This window comes from Oncorhynchus clarkii, chromosome 4 (assembly GCF_045791955.1).
Source record: "Oncorhynchus clarkii lewisi isolate Uvic-CL-2024 chromosome 4, UVic_Ocla_1.0, whole genome shotgun sequence".
Classification (NCBI taxonomy): Eukaryota; Metazoa; Chordata; class Actinopteri; order Salmoniformes; family Salmonidae; genus Oncorhynchus; species Oncorhynchus clarkii.
The window spans coordinates 64,934,725-64,959,455 of NC_092150.1; the positions used below are offsets into that span (position 1 = coordinate 64,934,725).

General features: G+C 42.4%; 1 protein-coding gene across 2 annotated transcripts in view; it reads right to left on the reverse strand.

The window, feature by feature from the left end:
- LOC139407140 (solute carrier family 35 member F1-like) overlaps positions 1-24,731 on the reverse strand; it is a 113,538-nt gene that overhangs the window by 19,560 nt on the left and 69,247 nt on the right. For both annotated transcript variants that reach the window (XM_071150588.1, XM_071150589.1), the window contains exons 3-5: positions 14,879-15,006; positions 9,803-9,962; positions 1,900-2,056 (exon numbers count right to left, since the gene is read on the reverse strand). In XM_071150588.1, coding sequence (XP_071006689.1) covers positions 1,900-2,056; positions 9,803-9,962; positions 14,879-15,006 — 445 coding nt within the window. The remainder of the gene's footprint in view (positions 1-1,899; positions 2,057-9,802; positions 9,963-14,878; positions 15,007-24,731) is intronic.

Sequence of the window (24,731 nt, forward strand, 5' to 3'; positions counted from 1 at the left end):
ATCTCCTTCGCATGGAGTTGATCAGGCTTGTGGCCTGTGGAATGTTGTCCCACTCCTCTTCAATGGCTGTGCAAAATTGCTGGATATTGGCGAGAACTGGAATACACTGTGCTACACGTCAATCCAGAGCATCCCAAACATGCTCTATGGGTGAGATGTCAGGTGAGTATGCAGGCCATGAAAGAACTGGGACATTTGGCACAACAGTGGGCTTCTGGATCCCGTCACGGTTTCTCTGTGCATTCAAATTGCCATCGATAAAATGCAATTGTTTTTGTTCTCCGTAGCATATGCCTGCCCATACCATAACCTCACCTCCACCATGGTGCACTCTGTTCACAACGTTCACATCAGCAAACCCCTCGCCCACATGACACCATACACACTGTCTGCCATCTGCCTGGTACAGTTCTAACCGAGATTCATCCGTGAAGAGCACACTCTCCAGTGTGCCTGTTGCCATCGAAGGTGAGCATTTGCCCACCAAAGTCAGTTAGGACGCCGAACTGTACAGTATTTATTAGGTCTCTACTCTTCCTGCGGTCCAAACATGAATAAAGTAATTACATAACAACAAAACAACAGCCTACATCAGAAACAGCATTATACATCATACAAGACATTATTACTATAGTATTACAAATGTAGAATATAACATGTACAATGTGTGTGTGTAGAGTGTTTGTATTAGAGTGTGTGTGCGTATGCGTGTGTGTTTTATCTGATTAGTTTTTTATCTGATTTTACTGCACGCTTGCGTTACTTGATGTGGAAGAGAGTTCCATGTAATCATGGCTCTATATAGTACTGTGTGTTTCCCAGAGCCGGTTTTGGACTTAGGGGCTGTGAAGAGACCCCTGGTGGCATGTCTTGTGGGGTATGTATGGGTGTCTGAGTGTTGGCTGTTTGAACAGACAGTTCATGTGCTTTCAACACATCAATACCTCTCACAAAGACAAGCAGTGATGCAGTCAATCTCTCCTCTAGTTTGAGCCGGGAGAGACTGATATCCATGTTACTGATATTAGCCTTCTGTGGGCCAGCCTTGCTGCAAGGGCCAGCCTTGCTGCTCTGTTCTGGGCCAACTGTAACTTGCCTATGTCCTTCTGAGTGGCACTAGAAGCATCATAGAAAGAAAAGGTGATTATATGACAGCATGGGGCTGCTAGCGAAGCCATCATCTCATCTGGAGATAGAGAAAGACTGAATACTATAGAGCCGGTGTAAATATTCCGGGTGGCCATTTGATTAATTGTTCAGCAATATTATGGCTTGGAGGTAGAAGCTGTTAAGGAGTCTTGGACCTAGACTTTGCGCTCCGGTGGTACCGCTTGCCGTGCGGTAGCAGAGAGAACAGTTTATGACTTGGGTGACTGGAGTCTTTGACAATTCCTCTGACAACGCCCAGTATATAGGACCTGGGTGGCAGGAAACTCGGCCCCAGTGATGAACTGGGCTGTACGCACTACGGTCAGATGTCGAGCAGTTTCCATACCTGGCTGTGATGAAACCATGCTCTTGACGGTGCAGCTGTAGAACTTTTTGAGGATCTGGGGAACCATGCCAAATCTTTTCAGTCTCCTGGGGGGGAAAAGACATTGTCGTGCCCTCTTTGCAACTTTCTTGGTGTGTTTAGACCACGATAGTTTGTTGGTGATGAGGACACTAAGGAACTTGAAACTCACGACCCGCTCCACTACAGTCCCGTTGATGCGAATGGGGGCGTGTTCAGCTCTCTTTTTCCTGTATTTGCTTTAGCCTGCCTGGAGTGCCTGATTGGTTAGGTACGGCATTATGGGACTATTATATTGGTTTCATTTAGCCAGACAAGCTCAATGAAGCACAGTTTAAGTATTTTAAATCATTTCCAATAGGTCTGACACACACACAAACACTCACAGCTGAATGCCGCTGAAGAAGGAGCCAAACAGTCCCATCATGCCCAGGAACTCCACCCTACTCAGGTTCTTAACGATGAACTCCTCACACACATTAGAGATGCCGTACAGCGTGGCCCCTCCCAGCACCAGCAGGTCCCCCAGGAGCTTATGGTCCCCTAGAGAGAGAGAGAGAGACTGTCAAACTGTATGAAAGAGCCATTAGTTATTAATGACAAATAGGTTATCCTATGAAACCCTCACCTGTAATATCAGACTAAGTGTCTATCCTATGAGATAAAAAATTATGACAATGAGGCAGTGAAAGACATTGGGTGTTTAAAAGGTACAGGAAGCAACTGTGCTTGAGTTCATACATTGAGCAAATGTAGGATTTTAGCAGGAGTTTCATTGATTAATTCATCTTCTTACCGGTCACTTTACTGTGTTCAAAATATCTATTTTCACTATTTTAAGCAACATTACTGTGTAGCTGGTAAGACAAATCGGCATTATTGATTGGAAGCTCACACCAAACAATTGCATTGTTCCTTTATTCCTACATGCTTAGTGCATACTGTATGCTGCAATAGGTTTCAGTAAGGTATGGATAAACTGTACCCAATCAAGCAAAGATCTTACAGATGCTTAGCACATGCTTGAAGATTTTTAAACAATCCCACTATAAATGTAACTATTCTGTCAATCACGAGACAGAAATGAATCTACAGCCGTGTGTTTTCAATGAAACTCTAAACTCTTCGGATCCAGAACGAACACGTAATATGATTTGGATCGTAACATGTATTATTCATATCGAACCAAAATGCAATCTATCTATCTGAATCTTGTTGAGCTGGGGAAATCAAGGAGTACTTAATGCAATAGTGAGAGGGGGAGGCTCTCCATGGGTGTGAAAGGCAAACCACACCAGGGACTAACACGGGGGATCTGACTTGGTTATGGCTGAAGGTACTGTGAGGTTTGAACACAATGAGACAGCGATGGTGAACTGCACAGTGAGAACACTGTCTGTGTGTTGGTGGAGATGAGGGTGTTTGTGTGAAGGACACAGCAGACTCCACAATAGCAATCAAAATATGTTTAAAGCTTTTCGCTAGATATACATACATTTTACATATCCATTTTACATACAGTTGGAGTCGGAAGTTTACATACACTTAGGTTGGAGTCATTAAAACTCGTTTTTCAACCACTCCACAAATTTCATGTTAACAAACTATAGTTTTGGAAAGTCGGTTAGGACATCTACTTTGTGCCAGACACAAGTAATTGTTCCAACAATTGTTTACAGACAGATTATTTCACTTATAATTCACAGTATCACAATTCCAGTGGGTCAGAAGTTTACATACACTAAGTTGACTTTAAACAGCTTGGAAGCTTGTGCCTTTAAACAGCTTGGAAAGTTCCAGAAGATGATGTCATGGCTTTAGAAGCTTCTGATTGACATCATTTGAGTCAATTGGCAGTGTACCTGTGGACGTATTTCAAGGCCTACCTTCAAACGCAGTGCCTCTTCGCTTGACATCATGGGAAAATCAAAAGAAATCAGCCAAGACCTCAGAAAAAATGTGTAGACCTCCACAAGTCTGGCTCATCCTTTTGAGCAATTTCCAAACACCTGAAGGTACCACGTTCATCTGTACAAACAATAGCACACAAGTATAAACACCATGGGACCACACAGCCGTCTCCGCTCAGGAAAGAGATGCGTTGTACCATGCTACCAAACACTAATTGAGTGTATGTAAACTTCTGACCCACTGGGAATGTGATGAAAGAAATAAAATCTGAAATAAGTCATTCTCTCAACTATTCTTCACATTCTTAAAATAAAGTGGTGATCCTAACTGACCTAAAACAGGGATTTTTTTACTAGGATTAAATGTCAGGAATTGTGAAAAACTGAGTTCAATGTATTTGGCAAAGGTGTATGTAAACGTCAAACTTCAACTGTACACATTTTGCATACATACTTGTACTTTTTACAGTCACTTAACAATAATACTTTACCAAACATAAACTCTATAATCCCAACCCTCAGCCACTCTCAGCCCATCCCACCGATCACCATAGACCGCCCTTGTTTGGTTTCCATGTGCCATATTTTTTTCAATTGTGCTGTGATGTTTTACATAATTTTTTAAACCTTTGTAATCGTATATTATCCACAGATTGTTATCTAAAGATGAAAATCTTTCCTACAAGTATTATTATATTATTTATGGACTGACTATGGCTTTCCAGATCACCCAACACTGCTGTTTGTAAGGTTCATTTTAAGAGCATGTTGTGATTTTTTAACCGTTTCTGAACCTGTGACCAGAAACAAGCTACATGGTGGCAATACTAGAATAAGTGATCTATTGATTCTGTCTCTTCACAACAAAATCTACAGAGCTGAGATTGTTGTATGCCCCATATATATAGCATTCTGTCAGTGGCAAGAATTTATATAATTGTTTAAATTGAAAAACTCTAAGTGTTGAATCAAGTGTAGTTTTTTGTACCAGTTCATAAACAATATGCCATGGAATTGGTACATCAGATCTCCTCCCATTTATTTTGCAACCTGTATGGCACATTTTTGTCCTCAAATTAAACTGGTATATTTTTCTATTTATGCCAGCTCCTTTCAGCCAATTTGTATCTTTAATATATGGCAGGCAAACAAGATCCCAACCTTCTCCCTTTTCCACTTGCCTCCATTTTTGTGGTAGTGCTGCAATCAGTTGGTTGTAAATTTGGATTGAGCAGATATTCCCGTATCTACTGGAGAACCATTTGGGGTTTAAGTACAACTTAAGTATGAGTGTGTCACAGTTTCTGCTTCTTTCGGAGTGCGTTTCCTTAGGTTACTGCTGGAGGGCACCCTTACCTTGTTTCTAGCTCCCAGGTTACCCTGATGGTTTCTTATTGATTGCCCGCTCTGTTCACCTGGTTGCCTGGCTATTTAGGTTCCTCTGTTGGGCTGGATCCTTGCTTAGTTCTTATGTTTTGTTTAGTGCACTCTTGTGCTGTTGCCTTGTTTCTGTGAAGACTTTAAGTAAAGTTCTAGATTTAAACTTACCCACTGTTTGCTGTGTTTCTCTGCGACTGGGTTCGAGTTCATTCAAGCATCATTGTAACAGAGTGAAGCTTTTAGTGAGAGGTTTTAATATTTAATAATTTTTGCCCCCAAACTCATATTCATTGTGTAAATAGGCAGGTTTAATTTTGTCTGGCTTAGCATTCCAAATCAAATGAAATATTTTTTTGCTCATATGATTTAAAAAAAGAGTCATCTGGAGTAGGCAGTGCCATTAGTAAGTAAGTAGACTGTGATAGGACCAAAGAGTTAATCAATGTGATTCTTCCATAAATAGACAAGTATTTACCTCTCCATAGTTGCAGAATCGTATCTATTTTTGCTAACTTTCTATAGAAGTTAATTGTGATAAGTTAATTTATTGATCATTAGAAAACCTTTTTGCAATTATGTTAGCACAGCTGAAAACAGTTGTTCTGATTAAAGAAGCCATAAAACTGGCCTTCTTTAAACTAGTTGAGTATCTGGAGCATCAGGATTTGTGGGTTCGATTACAGGCTCAAAATGGACCATAACAAAGTACTTTCTTCTGAAACTCATCAGTCTATTCTTGTTCTGAGAAATGAAGGCTACTCCATGCAAGAAATTGCCAAGAAACTGAAATCTCGTACAACACTGTGTACTACTCCCTTCACAGAACAGCGCAAACTGGCTCTAACCAGAATAGAAAGAGGACTGGGAGGCCCCAATGCACAACTGAGCAGGAGAACAAGTACATTAGAGTGTCTAGTTTGAGAAACAGATGCCTCACAAGTCCTCAACTGGCAGCTTCATTAAATAGTACTCGCAAAACACCAGTCTCAACATCAACAGTGAAGAGGCGACTCCGGGATGCTGGCCTTCTCGCATGGAATAGTCTTAATTTCTATGGACAAGAATAGACAGACAAGTCTCAGAAGAAAGTCTTTGTTTCCGGCCGTTTTGAGCCTGTAATCAAACCCACAAATGCTGATGCTCCAGATACTCAACTAGTCTAAAGGCCAGTTTTATTGCTTCTCCAATCAAAACAACAGTTTTCAGCTGTGCTAACATAATTGCAAAAGGGTTTTCTAATGATCAATTAGCCTTTTAAAATGATAAACTTGGATTAGCTAACACAATGTGCCATTGGAACATAGGTGTGATGGTTGCTGATAACGGGCCTCTGTACGCCTATGTAGATATTCCATTAAAAATCTGCCTTTTCCACCTACAATAGTCATTTACAAAATTATGTAAAATCAAAGTTTATTTGTCACGTGCACCGAATATTACAGTACAGTGAAATGCTTACTTACAGGCTCTAACCAATAGTGCAAAAAAGGTATTAGGTGAACTTGTATTTCTGATCAATTGATGTTATTTTAATGGACAAAATGTAAGCTTTTCTTTCAAAAACAAGGACATTTCTAAGTGACCCCAAACGGTAGTGTACCTGCGTTGTTAATTCCTCTATTTATTTTATTAGTCTAATCTCTTTTTACCTACCGTAAACTGCTTTTGTTTTAATGATGAGTATGGTATTGAATGGTCTCTAAAAGTACATTTAAAAGTGCCCCATACAAAAGTGCCCCATATGTTGTGCAAAAAAGTAAATTGCAAATTATTTTGTCTTAGTTAAGAACAAATTGTCATCCAATAGGCTTTGATTCAATTTCCAATATCCCCATCCACTTGGAAATTTTGTAAGAGTTATATGGAGGCCAATTAGATGGTGGTCCGATCGCATTCGGTCTCCTATTAATACTTTTTAAAACTTTTGATGCCAGCAAAAACAAGACTAGGAAGTAATCAAGACGGATAGCTCCTCCATGTATATCTTACTCGATCAGGGTTGTTCAAATCAAATCACATTTTATTGGTCACATACACCTGGTTAGCAGATGTAATTGCGAGTGTAGCGAAATACTTGTGCTTCTAGATCCGACAGTGCAACAGCATCTAACAGGTAATATCTAGCAATTCCACAACAAAACCTAATACACACAATCTAGCGAAGGAATGGGATGAGAATATATAAGTATCAAATATATGGATGAGCAGTGACAGAGCGGCTAAGATGCAACAGATAGTAAAGAATAGATAGTGAAGGATACAGTATACATTATATACATATGAGATGAGAACTGCGAGATATGTAAACATTCTTAAAGTGGCATTGTTAAAGTGACACTGTTCCATGTATTAAAGTGGCCAATGATATCAAGTCTGTAGGTAGGCAGCCGCCTCTGTGCTAGTGATGGCTGTTTAACAATCTGATGGCCTTGAAATAGAAGCTGTTTTTCAATCTCTCTGTCCCAGCTTTGATGCACCTGTACTGACCTCACTTTCTGGATGGAAGCGGGGTGAACAGGCAGTGGCTCGGGTAGTTATTGTCCTTGATGATCTTTTTTACCTTCCTGTGACATCAGGAAGGAGGGCAGGAAGTTTGCCCCCGGTGATGCGTTGTGCAGACCGCACCACCCTCTGGAGAGTCTTGCGGTTGTGGGCGGTGCAGTTGCCGTACCAGGCGGTGATATAGCTCGACAGGATGCTCTCAATTGTGCACCTGTAAAAGTTAGTGAGGGTTTTCGGTGACAAGCCACATTTTTTCAGCCTCCTAAGGTAGAAGAGGTGCTGTTGTGCCTTCTTCACCACACTGTCGGTGTGCGTGGACCATTTCAGTTTGTCGGTGATATGAACACAGAGGAACTTAAAACTCTCCACCTTCTCCACTGCTGGCCCGTCGATGTGGATAGGGGGGTGCTCCCTTTGGTGTTTCCTGAAGTCCACGATCATCTCCTTTGATTTGCTGACATTGAGTGAGAGGTTGTTTTCCTGACACCACACTCTGAGTGCCCTCACCTCCTCCCTGTAGGCTGTCTCGTCGTTGTTGGTAATCAAACCTACCACTGTTGTGTCGTCCATATATCCACTAGTTCTAATGTATTCATGATCTTCGTGATCTCCTTCAGTGCTTGAGGGTGATAGTTTGTAGAGTGATTTTCTTTACGATCCATTGAGGTACTTAAAACCGTATTATAATCTCCCACCATAATAATATATTATTTTGTTGCTTGCGAGCTCAATAGATTATTATATATATTTTCGAAGAAGTGTGGATCATCATTATTTGGCCCATATAGATTAATTAGTCAGATCTGTTTTTGGTCCAGTAGCATATTTAAAATAATCCATCTTCCTTGCCAATCTGTTTTCACAATCAGATCCACATTTGTATTAATCAGTATAATCCCCTCTTTTGAGTTTCTTTGACCATGACAAAAATATATTTCTCCCTCCCAGTCCATTTTCCACCTAACCTTATCTATATTTGTAGAATGAGTTTCCTGTCAACAATAGATGTTATATTCTTTATATTTTAGCCATGTAAAAATGTATCTTAGTTTTTTTATGATCTGCTAAGCCATTACAATTATAACTGGCTATACTTATTTCCCCACTTACCATAATGATAACAAAGTTTCAATTATACTTACCACAACCAATTTCTGTAAACTTACCATTAAAAAGCACCATGATGATTAAGTGTCCATATAGTTGTACCATAATAATTTGCCCTTTTAAGCATACTGTAGCTGCAACTTTGTAAACCTCCAATTGTCCTAATGTTCCACCCACTAAAACCTCCCCCCATATCTAGGTCTGTTGTCACTAAGACCATCTCCCTGACTCATGACACACCTTTGCATCCTAAAGCAAACCCTTGGCCGCGAAATGGTGTTGGCCAGAGGGAAATATGGGCAGTCCCATGATAACATAAATATCTATGAGGGTGCTTAAGATAACCAACCAAATAACATGGAAAACAGTCAGGAAAAAAGAAATAGTAACAATAATAGATAATAGTAATATAAATGATAACAACATCTTATAAATGCATGCGCATATTTAGAAAGTCCGAGCAAGGCTATAAGCATGTCAGCCCAGCCCGCTCAGTTCCTTGGATTCAATTGTTCATATCCTTTTGAAAAAATGAAGAGAAAACAACCTGAACATATCACAAGACCAGTACTTTTTTTTAAAATGTCCATTACATGCAAGACATATTTCACGTAGTCGTCATTATGTCCTGTTGTATTCCGACGGAAAAAAGGAAGAAAGAAAAAGGAACATAGATTCTAACGGCCGCTAGTTAGTAAAACTTCACACTGCCCATGGAGGAATACCCAAGTTTCATTTACAGTCGACTCTGACACAGCCAAGGCACGATAGCCAAGAATACATGCAGTTATATAGAAACGTATCATATACCTCTCTCACTTAGAGAAGTGCTTTCATAAGCCAGTTTTTGTATTAGTTCTACCGTTAACTTTAATCACTTGATCCCAGTGTTAACCAGCCCACACACACTAGAGACAACAACCCTGTTGACAATACCTAATCAATTTGCCGGTGTGTATCAGAACAATAATCATCCTTTACATATTTTATATATAGATGTATTTTTTAAATGTAAAAGTGGAATAACACCAATTATTTTAGGATCGTATAGGCCTATTCCAAATAGAGAACCTAGGCAGGGTTTTAATTATATAATCCTTTATCCTAGCCCTATAATAAATCATTTCATATTTATTACGTTTTATCTTAAAAGCTATTCATTCCGATTCACAGCTTTTAAGTCATAATATACCCGACCTCTACAATTAGGCCATATCATATCAAACTAAAAAAACAACCTTGATATTTCTAATGTACAATCTTCAAATGAAATAAGTAAACAATCATATAGAAAAAAAGGGGCTGCTCTTACCCATCCTCGCCTTCCTCTCAATCAAAACCTGATATTACTTCCCTGTTGTCCAAAGTGGTGTGTGTTTGTGTGGGTTACCTAGGCCCTGTTGTCTTCCCACCAGGACGTCTGTCCCCACCATTAAGCCGATGCCCAGCAGACACACCCCGACGCCCACAAAGTGCACGGCCTTGTACCTCACCAGCAGGAAGAACCAGGACAGCAGCAGCACCACGGGGATGGTGAAACAGTCTAAGAGCTGACAGACAGAGCGGAGAGATACGGGGTTAGAATGGACACACTGAACTCTAGTTCATAGAGACACACAGAGAAAATGGTTTCAATGGAGTTCCAAGATACTGTACACCACGTAGACAAAATACACACCAGAGATGGTATCACAGCAGAGCTAAAACCACCCACCACAAAGTCCAGGGGGTGACACATAGGACAGTGGGGACACACAGTACTACAGAGGACGAGGTCAGAGGACAGTCCAACACTAATGGTGATGAGAGAAAATAAGGATGGCGAATTAGGGGTGATGGTGGATGGCGTGTCAGGGAGGAGAAGGGGCCATGCAAGAGGGAGGAGAGGAACATTTATGATCGCCTAGGGGACCATCAGGTCTCCATTCTGGGAAGCCTCTCTGGCACTTAGTGGTAGCACTATGGGCTCACTCTCTGGGAAAGGTAGTGCACGGGAGAACGAGGGGTTAACCGCAGGACAGCAAACCCCATTACTGCTCATCACAGGTCGAGTACACAGAGGAGAAGAGGTGGTGCGGTGGCAACTCACAACATCGATGTGTTCAACGAATGTTCTGACACCTCAGACAACCCTGGCATAATAACGTGTGGTTTATCGATGTGTAAACAAATGTTCTGACACCTCAGACAACCCTGGCATAATAACGTGTGGTTTATCGATGTGTAAACGAATGTTCTGACACCTCAGACCACCCTGGCATAATAACGTGTGGTTTATCGGTGTAAACAAATGTTCTGACACCTCAGACCACCCTGGCATAATAACGTGTGGTTTATCGATGTGTAAACGAATGTTCTGACACCTCAGACCACCCTGGCATAATAACGTGTGGTTTATCGATGTGTAAATGAGTGTTCTGACACCTCAGACCACCCTGCCATAATAACGTGTGGTTTATCGGTGTAAACAAATGTTCTGACACCTCAGACAACCCTGGCATAATAACGTGTGGTTTATCGATGTGTGCAACGACAGCCCAGTATGTCTCACTCGCTCAGCAGGCCAGCGTGTTTCTGCCTAATGGAAGGCCTTTTCACCGCTTGGTTATATAAACCTGTCTGTTACTGTAGTGAAGCGTGCCCTTGAGCGAGAGAGAGTGGAGAGAGAAAGTGGAGGGAGGGAATGAGGGGGACAATCACAGAGAGCGGGAGAGAGAAAAAGAATGACAGAGGGATGAGAGAAGGATGAGGATGACAGGATGACAGAAGGATGAGAGGAAAAGGAGCAAGAGAGAGAGAAAGAGAGAGAAAAAGGGAAGTGGAGAGAGATAAATAAACAGTGTAGGGATAACGATAACCATGAGAGAACCCTGAAAGTGAGTGAGTGATTGAGGTTGAGTTCTGTGTTTACTCTCACCTGTTCTCTCAGGGCTATCTGGGGAACAGCTCTGGCATTAACCCGACAACTTTTACAGTGAATTACTAGCAAAATAATAGACCTGACATTGTCAATGACATTCTCTGCTCCTTTTTACAAATACCAGCAAACTAATGAAACTGATACAATTATCACAGGTCCTATGAGACTTAGCCAAGTGAGGAGAAAGAATGATGTGATTTAGTCAGTCCTAAGACTCTCCGCTTAACTCTGCCAAAATAAATCTTCAACTAATTCCTCTGTTTTACAGTGATTTGTCCCCAGGACCGTGGCTGGCTACCTGCATATCTTGAAGTGGAGGACTGAGTAGCATTCAGATGTAGGATCTTAATTTGATCACTCTTTTGCCTAGCAGGAAATGCACACTTGTAGTGTATTTGAGGTTTAAAAAGGCTTCTAAAGTTGTCGATTTCCCTAACGAGGAATGTATCAACCCCTACAAAAAATAGTCCACGTTATAATTCACATTTCCTGTTGCTGCAGCAAACTGGCTCAAATAAAGATCCTACATCTGAAGCTGCCTGTTCTAACGAGTTGACGAAGAGGAGCTTTCCCCAGATGTGTCCACTGATCTCCTCATACTGGAGCCTAGCCAGACACCATGACCATTCATAACAACTAATCATTTCCCCTTAATGGGAAAGTATTTTATAGCACCGTCTCATGCCCAGTTCTCTTCATGCCTGCATATTAATATTGATGAGGCATTGTCTAACCTTGTTATAGTTTACATAACACTGTTCAGAATTGTTCTGGCTATTTCTCTCCTCCACCCTCCTCCAAAGGAATCAGTTAGTGAAGGCCAATCAAACTAAAAAGCAAATTACCCTGCACAGAGTAACAAGAGGAGAGGAAAACTTGGCCTTAGAGTGAGAGTCCATTGATAAAGTCTCCAACTAACAACCAAACCTACTTAATTTGACTTCACTTGACCTGAGCTGTTCTCTAAATATCAAACTTGCACAGCAGACCTCGAAAACAAAAATACTGAGGAGTCCCAGATTGAGTTCTAGCTGTTTACTGAGTCAATATTTACAGTGATTCCATGAGCACCCCTTCCTCTGAATGTTTAATCACCTTCGCTATATGCTCAGGCTGGGTTTACTTTGGAGAGAGAGAGAGCTGCTGCTGTGCAATGCTACTCTCAAATATCTTTGTCTCTACACTGTGGAAGAGAATCACCCTATCACTCTCGTCACCGCCCGACCTAATCATTCAGTGACAGTCACACCATGCGGATAGATCCATCGCTGTGTAAACAGTAGCTGCAGGCCATTAGTGTGCTTGTCACATCAGTGCGTTGTGCTGACTTTGGGTCAGCAGGGCATGGAGGTACTGATCAACTCGTCACTGTGTCATCTCGCCTGTCTGTCTGTCTGTCTGTCATCCCGCCTGTCTGTCTGTCTGTCTGTCTGTCTGTCATCCCGCCTGTCTGTCTGTCTGTCATCCCGCCTGTCTGTCTGTCTGTCTGCCTGTCTGTCTGTCTGTCTGTCTGTCATCTCGCCTGTCTGTCTGTCTGTCATCCCGCCTGTCTGTCTGTCTGTCTGTCATCCCGCCTGTCTGTCTGTCTGTCTCTGTCTGTCTGTCATCCCACCTGTCTCTGTCTGTCTGTCTGTCTGTCTGTCTGTCTGTCTGTCTGTCTGTCTGTCTGTCACAGGGCCATACGACAGGGGAATGAGTTCTGTCTGTCACAGGGCCAGACCACAGGGGAATGGAAATGAGGTCTGTCTGTCTGTCTGTCTGTCTGTCTGTCACAAGGCAAGATCACAGTGGAATGAGGTCTGTCTGTCTGTCTATCAGTCACAAGGCCAGATCACAGCGGAATGAGGTCTGTCTGTCTATCAGTCACAGGGCCAGACCACAGGGGAATGAGGTCTGTCTGTCTGTCACAGGGCCAGACCACAGGGGAATGAGGTCTGACTGTCTGTCACAGGGCCAGACCACAGGGGAATGAGGTCTGTCTGTCTGTCTGTCACAGGGCCAGACCACAGGGGAATGAGGTCTATCTGTCTGTCACAGGGCCAGACCACAGGGGAATGAGGTCTGTATGTCTGTCAGTCACAGGGCCAGACCCCAGGGGAATGATGTCTATCTGTCTGTCAGTCACAGGGCCAGACCCCAGGGGAATGATGTCTATCTGTCTGTCAGTCACAGGGCCAGACCACAGGGGAATGAGGTCTATCTGTCTGTCTGTCACAGGGCCAGACCACAGGGGAATGATGTCTGTCTGTCACAGGGCCAGACCATAGGGGAATGAAGTCTTTCTGTCTGTCAGTCACAGGGCCAGACCCCAGGGGAATGAGGGGATTCTGGTACCTTTTACACTCCCCCTACTTTACTTCAACAGAACAGTCAGCCCTCCACATCACTGGCCCTGACACTCCCACTCCCACTGCTCCAGCCCAGAGCAGGACTCAGGCCCAGGCCATGGATTATCTCTCTCTGTCGTGAGACAGCGGTGCCGTGCCGGTCATCGATTCCACTTCCCAAAATAACGGCAAGGCAGAGCGGTCTCGAGTGGCGGTCGGAGCTGAGCGGTATCTGACGGATATAGACCCTGACACTCCATCTGTTTTCTGTCTGGCTGAGTAGAGGCAGAGGCAGAGACCCACAAGCTGACAGAAGACACATTTACAGATGTTATTCTGCCAACTTGTTTCCACATGGTTCCCTCCCACTACTTGCAAATGGAAAATGACACATCTCCGCTATGATCTGAAGAGGGAATTGATCTATTTGCTTCCGATTGTTGCCGATACCTCACATTTTCAGGCTACCACAGACTTGACGAATGAAAATGACACTGCAATATGCCGTATAGAATCCGGTGAAACTACTCAACTGATATGGTTTCAGTACAGCATGTACACCACAAGAGCTATCTATACCCATTAACACAACTTTGCAGTTGGCACGGATCTAATTTCTCCTCTCTCATTCTCTCTGAGTGTGAGAGGCCTGCATGCTGGAGGAACTGGAAGAGTCCTGGTTAGCCGGTGGAGTGTTAATGGTATCGTCTGTTCCCGTTCAGCCCTAACTGACTGCACTGAGAGGAGAGAGTTTAGAGGCCTGATTCATTACTAGAGAGGGGATACCGACACACTGATCCTGAGTCCTACCTGGGCTCTGGAGGGGTGGAGAAAAATGTCAGATTCCGGTGAGATGAGAGGAAACAAAATCTATTGTGCTCTAACCGAGACTCTCCTATAATCATTTAAACCTCGCTCCTTCCATCCCTCCAGCCCTGCGCCAAGGAACTGATGCCTTTCGGATGGATCTGAGTAAGGCTCCTCTGGCACTAACTGCAATTTAATGAAGATGAACTGACACACGGGATGAGAGTCAGCCAGTGTACCTTTAATTAGCCATCTTATTACGTAGACTCGACAAAGGTCACCGCCGTACTACTGTCTTATGTCTGTCCAGCGGCCAGTCAAGGGAACGTCTTGTACCGACACACGCACGCACCCCTGCGCACATACACGCACACCGATGGCTTTCACATGTGATAGATGAAAACAGACTCACCTGTACGCTGGTGAGTGTGGTGTATTGGTAGGCTTTGATAACCAGGTAGTTAGCCTCGATGTCTATCAATCCCAGAATCATGTACTTCCACCATCGCCTTTTCAGTATTGCCAGTAAATTCTCCTCACCTGTGAAGAGGATAAGAGAGACATGGTCTAAAGAAAACGTCTGTTCCCACAGGGAATATAACTGTGCCCATGAGATGTTGTGGGTGGATATAATTGACATTGTCTAGGGATAAGTGCGTAAGCTCCTTATAAGCCTTAACATGCTGAAACTACCGTATATAAGATTTCCCTTCCAGCTTCAGTGTGTGGCTAACATTTCAAACGAATTAGAAGACAGACACAAAACGGAAACGGAAACGGAAACAATTAGCATGACAAATCAAAACAGATAAACAAAACCACACACGAGAGAAGTCGGCCTTTCCCCGAGGATCATGGAAGGAAAAAGCGTTCCGGCATTCTGAAGAGATCAATGCAGTCACCGGCCAGCTAGTTATTTATTTTCAATTCAACTCAGTTACTATACAGCTAGCAAAGTGCAGTAATCTCTTAACACAACAAGCCCAACATGAGAGTGTTCTAAAATGGCCGCCTTTCTTTATGACCATAATTGGCGAAAGAAAGCTCTCTGGGATCAGAGTGTGGGTAGAGAGAGAAATAGAGTAAGGCAGGAGTGGAGGAATAATTGGAGACAACAAAGAAGTGCAGGCAGACTTTCAGCCCAACAATATTTCCAGGGGAGCGAGTGGGAGGCGTTCAAAAGCAAATTATTTTCAGCCTCAAAAACACCAAACTGTCAGACACAGGTTGGTGGGGTTAATACTATGGCAGCTATAGTGTTGTACACTGATACCTTTAGAACAATGATACATGTACTGGTACTTTATTGAAATCTAAGCTAACTCTGTAACAGGAAATTGTTTAATTACCCTGCATTTACATATTGACAGGTCTTCTATGCACACAAAAATATGTATAGCTGCCTAGAGTGAACACAAGTGTAGAACAAACAGAAACCTTTGTAGGGAAATCGTTCGAAATGGCTTCCATTCCTTGACTAGAGGGAGTTGAGTATTAAGTATTTTATTAGGATGCCCATTAGCTGTTGCTGAAGCAGCAGCTACTCTTCCTGGGGTCCACAGGAGTGCAGTGCATTGATGGGGAGCCGTTTTCTTTCCCAAACTCTGATGGTTCTGTGCTCTACTAGCTAACAACCATATTCACTGATTTCCACTGGGACGTGTTCTAGCTTTTTATTTTTTAACACTGGGTATGGGTCACACAGCACAGCAAACATTACCGAGCCTGCCTGCCAGCCAGCCAGCCAGCCAGCCAGCCAGCCAGCCAGCCAGCCAGCCAGCCAGCCAGCCAGCCAGCCACTGTTCACAGAGAAAGGTAAATATTCCCTAAAGATAGAGGATTATTTACTGAGCTATATGTCCATGTCTAAGCGTCCATCTCCAAGAGCAGGTTATCTGTTCATTTAAACAGGGATGTCATTGTATGCTCTTTCTATATTAATCTCCTTCTACCTAGACAGTATAAAGTCAGTGAGGAATAGGCTTATCTGTTACCATTCCTCTCTACGGCAAAGCTATAAAGATAAACACTCCACATATATTCTATTGCATTACTGTTACTGTACCTCGCCTATCTACAGTAACGGTCTAAGTTCACATGTCGAGCTCAGAATCACTCAAGCAGCAGCATCATGAAAGAGCTTGTCCTCCCCGCAGCCGGCCCGAAAACACAACCAACAGGAGGAAAAATACATTCAAAAAAGCAATCAAACACCTCTTATTAGAGCCAAGTGTTTCTGAGCACGCTATTATCACAGCCTGCCTGGCACTCACACACTTTATGTGCTCGATGGGTCAGTGCCATTTCAGACACCGAACAGCTATTTAAATGTACCTGAGGAAATCAGAAAACATCTCCAGACCTGGTTAGAAGTGCAGAGGAGACGTGATGAGTATGGGGATCAGGATGTGTTAGCAGGCAGCAGCTTTTAATAAGGCCAGAATAAGAGAACATTAACCTGTCTGGGTAGTGACAGTGAAAATGAAGCTAGCTAGCTAGCGCCGGTCCCCTGGAGCTCCTCTGGGTACACACACACTGATTGGCCATGTAAAAACAATTAAACCATGCTACTGGAATAATTCCTGCAGGGCTCCGCATTTCAATACAATTACTCTACCAATTAAGGCACTACTAGTCCTACAACTTGATCAAGAATAACAAGACCATTGGATGGTAATGTTTCCTTAGCAACCTCATAGTCCAAACAATTCTAAACACCGAGGTCTTCAATCATTGCACATTTAGAAAACTGCACAATGAGATATGAAATACGTTCCTAAAATAAATGCACCTAAAATGATCCAAAACATTCACTTACTCTACAACCAAAATGTCATTTTTAGAATCCTTGACATGTCTCCCTTTCATTGCAAGTTACAGTCCCCAATTATCTCTTTTGGCCTGCTGGACCTGTAAATGTTAATGCGTGTGTCATTATAGTGACATTTACTAGATGACCAGGGGCCTGGGGCGGAGCAGAGGTGTCACTACGGAACTTGTTAAGAGAACTGATAAGGGCCAACAAACTAATCACACTAGGCTGCAGCACAGACAACCACCATTCAACATAGGGTTGTCTCCTCTGGCAAAGGATACCAATTCCTGTCACATGCAACAGATCCCAGACCTGCTCAAGATATTACATGCACATGAACAGCATATGAAAACGATTTTGCACACAGTACAATGCTGATTTTGCATGCACTTGGCCAGCTATTTCTGGAACAGAAAGCCCAGCAGCACATGGTAGAAGACAAGAGCCGTGCCAGGGAACAGCAACAGCAACAGCAGTAGACAAAGGAGACAGACACTGTGTCCATTCCAGCCCGCCTCATCAAGCTCTGTGGCCAACGGTGGTGTCAAGGGACTCAGTGTGCAGGCTAATGATGGAGCCTAGGTGCTTCATCAGTGCTCCTCTACCAGACGGGCCTATCTCTCTCCCTCAGGCACTAATTGGGATCCTTCTAAATCTGCTCCAATTTGAACTCAGGACTTTTTTCTCTTTCCCCTTGAGCCTCCACCAAGGGTACTTAGAGGGAGCTTCTAGTACCTGGCCAAACTGTTAAAGAAAAAGGTTTGTCATTGTTGAAAATCAATGTTAAAATCACGGCCTTGCTTGCTCGTCAGCTTCAACATCAGCCAAGGTTAGAGAGGCGTCTTTCTGCTTAGTGTTATAGTGTGAGTTATCGTCGTGGAGAAGGTTGCCCCGGTGAACCGCTGACTATCTCAAACAGAGGAGGGAGATTGAAACGGCGGCGTGGGAGGCCCAAACACTGGAAGTCCCTTTTAATCAACGCACCGCTATTCGCCGAGGTGTGCAAATACGCTCTATCGTTGTTTACACACAAGGGAGGGAGAGAACCCATCACTAAGTCACACAGATCATTGGAGACCAATCACCTGACCTTCTGTTTGAATTGTGTCTGATGTGATGCTTGTTGTCTTTAGTCTAGTCTAACAGACAGAGATCAGAAGCTCAGTGGAGGATGGAAGGGCAAGAGGCTGTGAGTGGGAGGGAGATGGGGTGAAGGCTCTCTCTCATACACACACCAGGATTGGTCTCAATGCAGAATTTTGGAATTCACTCCCATTCAACTCATGAGTTGAAATTCAAATAAAAATGACCACACCCCACAGGATGTAGAATTTGAGTTTGAATCAGTGCAAATCAAATAAATTCCACTCAGTCATTAAATCGGAAAGGTCACACTTCCAGATACTAAAGAATATATCACTTTTCTCTGGAAACAATGTTCATATACTCTTTTAACCTTAGTGCTTAGAATAGCCAATTATATTTCCATCAAGGCCAAAGGGTTAACTTGAGGGTAAAACTAATGCATTCTGGGAAATGCCCCATGGTGGCAGTGGGGTTATGGTATGGGTAGACATAAGCTACGGACAATGAAGGCAATTTCATTTTAGCGATGGCAATTTGAATGCACAGAGATACCGTGACGAGATCCTGAGGCCCACTGTCGTGCCATTCATCCACCACCACCTCATGTTTCAGCATGATAATGCACGGACCAATGTCACAAGGATCTGCACACAATTCCTGGAAGCTGAACATGTCCCAGTTCTTCCATGGCCTGTATACTCTCCAGACATGTCACCAATTGAGCATGTTTGGGATGCTCTGTATGGATGTGTATTACAGCATTTTCCAGTTCCAGTCAATATCCAGAAACTTCGCATACCCATTGAAGAGGAGTGGGACAACATTCCACAGGACACAATCAACAGCCTGATTAATGCATATCTGTATTCCCAGTCATGTGAAATCCATAGATTAGGGCCTAATTTATTGATTTCAATCGACTGATTTCCTTATATGAGCTGTAACTCAGTAAAATCTTTGAAATTGTTGCATGTTGTGTTTATATTTTTGTTCTGTGTATTTTTATATACGCTACACCTAATATAGAAGAGGCATTTGAATTTCATTCACTTATATTTCCTTTCATTCAAATTTGAATTGCAATTCTGTATCCTGTTTCCTACTTCAATTCAAATTCAATAATTTAATTGGAATTTATGAGGCATTCTCAATGCAATTCAGAATTGAGACCAACCCTGACACACACACACGCACACGCACACCTACAGTGCCCTTGAGAAGGCCCACTTCACCTGGACTACCTCAGTTACAACACACAGTCACACAGTGTGTGAGACACTCGGCAAGCTAACAAGTAATGACAAGATTATGACACCCCACCTGTCGAGTGGTGGCACACACACACTGTGGGACTCCGAGCCCATACAGAGGAGTACTCAGAGAGATGGAGAGAGACTGAGAGAGGTACAAAACACACATCCCTCTAGAAGTCATTATAGCCGTTGTATTCTACATAATCATTTTTCATGAACATGCTCTACGTATGCTGATGTTTTATACCACCTTCTGGCCAGACAATACCATCACACCGTTCATTCAATACCGATCCATCCAGACTCAGTGGAATCACTGATTTCATTGGCTTAGGGGCTGAGTGGATATCTCACAATGGAACAGTGGCGATTTTAGCATGTAAATCTTAGTGGGGCAAACTCCCCCCCCCAAAAAAATTGATGCATGCCAGCAAAGCCATTACACAACACAACACAAAACAATACATTAATTGCACTATAACGGTGACAAACTGTTAGGGCCTACATAAAGCCGTCCCAACAGCAGAGCTTTCTTTTCTTTTCACTCTATGAATCCTTACCACCTCTAAACCTGGCTATCAGCGGAGGCTTGTCTGGCAGTAAAACAGTTCATTCAGCCTCATTTACTGCCTTTAAAAAATAAACATAGCTGATATGGGAGACTTGCTTAAACAAATGTGGTTTCTACTGACAATTGAGATGTACAAACTATGGCATAAGGGAACGATGAGCGGATAAGAGGCTCAGATTAAGACATTAATGAGCGAGCTAAGACGGACGTAGTCAATATAAATATTTGTTCAGCACATTTGAAATGTACAGCAGCAGAATTTAGAGCCGTTCTTACAGTATTCTCCCTGTACACCAAGTGAGAACTGTAGGACAAATAAAGGGGCCGTAGGAGAAAAAAATGGGGCATATAATCAGACAATGAAAGCTCTTACAATATTTGATGATTACATTTCTCTAAAACAGACTATAGGCTACATGTGCACCACCAAGTCAGAACAGTAGGCTAAGTTATGAGGGGGAAAGGGACCAAATTATTTGGGTGAGGCACATAGTATTACTTTCTTAGCTACAGTATACATATCTCCCAGGCATATTACATAATTTATGCAGCAGCATACAAGACATTTTTGGACTCACCAAAAATACTTGAACAAGAAGGTGGCGCAGCAAATTTTTTCCTCAAACTTTGTCATCAAAGTCTGGCATTCTCTGGATTTATGGTGCTTTCAAGACATCTGGGAACTCGGAAAACAAGGTAAAATCATGACGTCAGTGACCTTCAGGTTGGAGCTCAAGAAAGAGGCCTCAGTTCCCGACTTAGAATTCTAAGTTGGATGACCGTTCAAAACGTATTTTCCCAGTCGGAGCAAATTATTTTCAGAGTCCACAGTTGTCTTAAACTCACTGAGATTTTCCAGTTCCGAGTTTCCAGTTGCTTTGAACGCTGCAGAAGTCATGCTGGATTGACAGCATGACCTATGTATTCAACCATTTCTGGCCCATGGTGTTGCGTGTGAATGTTTATCTTTTTAATCTTGGAAAAGAGACCCTTAAACCCAGACTTGGATCACACACCCTCTCCACCGAATAGCTGGGGAAGCAAAATAGTGATTGCTTTGCTACTGATTCCTTCCGAACTACTCATTGTTGAATTTGCGATATCAAACTTGTTGTGTAATGTTTATGTCCAATAGCCGATGAGCACCGATACATTTTGTCTATAATTTCTCTTCATATGACAAGGAATGAATAAGATTTACCAGTAGATTGTCAACGTGATTCATGATGATGACTGCTTGTCTAGCTCGCTAGCTAAGATTTTGAAAGTATGATGTTGACATAATCAGTCCAATCAAAGCTAAAGTAGATATAACGTGATTTGACATCATTTTATCTGTGGCCAATGACCTTGAGCCGTCTTGGATGGGCACTTCTAATGCAAATCTATGCAAGCTTGAACTTTCTAGCTTTTCCTGTAGATTTTGCGGTGATGTAGTGTCCACATGAGTGACAGAACATTGAGCCAGTCACGGCACAACTAGAGAAGATTACCAACCCCTACGCTCTGTATTTTCCATTGGCTGCTCCTCCACCACAGAAAGCACTGAGCTAGGCTGAAACGCCTGCATTTTGGAGCTGCCTTACTCAATAATGCAAAAAATAAACCATGTTTGTACGCAGCTTTATTATTTCAATAAACATTGTTTTACATTGTTTGCAAACTGATATGTGACATGTATTATTGTCACGTCCTGACCTTAGTTCCTTTTTTATGTCTCTATTTTAGTTTGGTCAGGGCGTGAGTTGGGGTGGGCATTCTACGTTTTTGTTCTATGTGTTATAGTTCTAAGTGTTTGGCCTGGTATGGTTCCCATATGCAAAACAGGCAACAACAACCAAAAGAAAAAGATTATTGTTTATTTTTTTGCTAAACAGCTGGGGCTCAAAACACATGATTAAAGACTTGATTAAGAATGAGGTTAAAAACTTGATTAAGAATGAGGTTAAAGACTTGATTAAGAATGAGGCCTATGTAGAAAGGTCCATCCATATTCCATTGCAGTCATTCGTCATTCAGGGCCCCACCTGCCCTGAATGACGGGTCGCCACTGCAATGGAATATGGATGGACCTTTCTACATAGGCCTCATTCTTAATCAAGTCTTTTTAAACTCTAACATAAAACTCCTAAAACCCTCTTAATATGGCAAAGTGTGCAGTTAGATAAGCATGCATAGGCTACTTAGTACCTCCTCTCTCCTCCTTCTACCCCCAACCCTGATATAGACATAAGTTATTACATTATTGATTATGTGCTTATGGGAACAGAAGCACAATCAGCCGTATACTGTATATTCTGCTGAGATTGTCCCTGCAGCAAGACCCCGTTGCTTATTGAGTCAATAGGCTGGGAAGGGCAGAGCCTCCCTCCTAAAGACCAATATAAGAGCGAGCTCACAGAGGCAATCACCTGCTGGGAGGATGCAGGCATTGACCTGACCAAGTACCTGCAGGCTCCTGAAGAAAGATACCACGGGAGGTAAAGAAGAGTACTGACTCAAGATAACTCCACCAAACTCTCCCCAAAATAAACAGAGTCAGAGGGGCACCTCAGACACGTACACACTGACTAGGATATACACATTGACTGACTGAGAGACACACGCACACACACACACACACACACACACACAATATCTTATGGACACACACTCACTCGCACACCACACTGAAGAGATAACGACAGCATTCACCCACACATTTATATTCAGTCCAATTCAACACAACTAAAAGCACTAAAGTATAAAATGCCTGACAAGAACCTGAGTCGACAGTCAAGGACAGTCCAGGGAGATAAGGAGATGATTGATTGAACATCCCATAGAGAAGTTAAAATATTGATGGGAAAAAAAGAGGTAGGCTGTGGGTATTTCTACATTGTAATATACTGTAAGTGCATTAAGTCATTGCAGGTGCATTGCATCATTCAGCCTGCGATGTCAGGGCTGTTTTCCTTGTGGGCTAACATTTATTAGGTATTACACTGAGAGAATGCTGCTATGTTAAGGCTATTACTGAAGAGAGCTAACCTCTCTACCCTAGTAGCCATGTTATTACAGTCCCTCTTGTCTGTGAAAATGTGGCAACTGGATAGGTGTTAGAGTATAGGCCTACACCACAGATAACTATTGTGTACTATCACCTTGTCAGTCACCATATACAGTATACTGTGGTATATTATGGTCACATAGTGTGAATCCCTTACAGCCTTGACATGTATTCTCTGTCTGTATTTCTAAAGTAGAGACCAATAGTGGAGGCTTCCCAGCTTTTTAGGCTTCATGGAAAACACATCTCTTTACTTAAAAATCAACCCATTGAATTTCACTAAGAAGTGATTAATTAGGTAACAAATGTCAATTTGAATGGAAAAAATATATATACAGTTGAAGTCGGAAGTTTACATACACATAGGTTGGAGTCATTAAAACTCATTTCTCAACCACTCCACAAATTTCTTGTTAACAAACTATAGTTTTGGCAAGTCGGTTAGGACATCTACTGTGTGAATGACACAAGTAATTTTTCCTACAATTGTTTACAGACAGATTATTTCACTGTATCACAATTCCAGTGGGTCAGAAGTTTACATACACTAAGTTGACTGTGCCTTTAAACAGCTTGGAACATTTCAGAAAATTATGTCATGGCTTTAGAAGCTTCTGATAGGCTAATTGTCCTCATTTGAGTCAATTGGGGGTGTACCTGTGGATGTATTTCAAGGCCTACCTTCAAACTCAGTGCCTCTTTGCTTGACATCATGGGAAAATCAAAAGAAATCAGCTAAGACCTCATAAAATAATCCCAACAGTGAAGCACGGGGTGGCAGCATCATGTTGTGGGGGTGCTTTGCTGCAGGAGGGACTGGTGCACTTCACAAAATAGATGGCATCATGAGGTAGGAAAATTATGTGGATATATTGAAGCAACATCTCAAGACTTCAGTCAGGAAGTTAAAGCTTGGTCGCAAATGGGTCTTCCAAATGGACAATGACCCCAAGCATACTTTCAAAGATGTGGAAAAATGGCTTAAGGACAACAAAGTCAAGGTATTGGAGTGGCCATCACAAAGCCTTGACCTCAACCATATAGAACATTTGTGGGCAGAACTGAAAAAGTGTGTGCGAGCAAGGATCCTACAAACCTGACTCAGTTACACCAGCTCTGTCAGGAGGAATGGGCCAAAATTCACCCAACTTATTGTGGGAAGCTTGTGGAAGGCTACCTGAAACGTTTGACCCAAGTTAAACCATTTAAAGGCAATGCTACCAAATACTAATTGAGTGTTTGTAAACTTCTGACCCACTGGGAATGTGATGAAATAAATAAAAGCTGAAATAAATCATTCTGACATATCACATTCTTAAAATAAAGTGGTCATCCTAACCCACCTAAGACAGGGAGCTTTTACTAGGATTAGATGTCAGGAATGGTGAAAAACTGAGTTTAAATGTATTTGGCTAAAGTGTATGTAAACTTCCGACTACAACTGTATATTCTTGGTTATATAACCTGCAATTATCTTGTCTACACGGACAA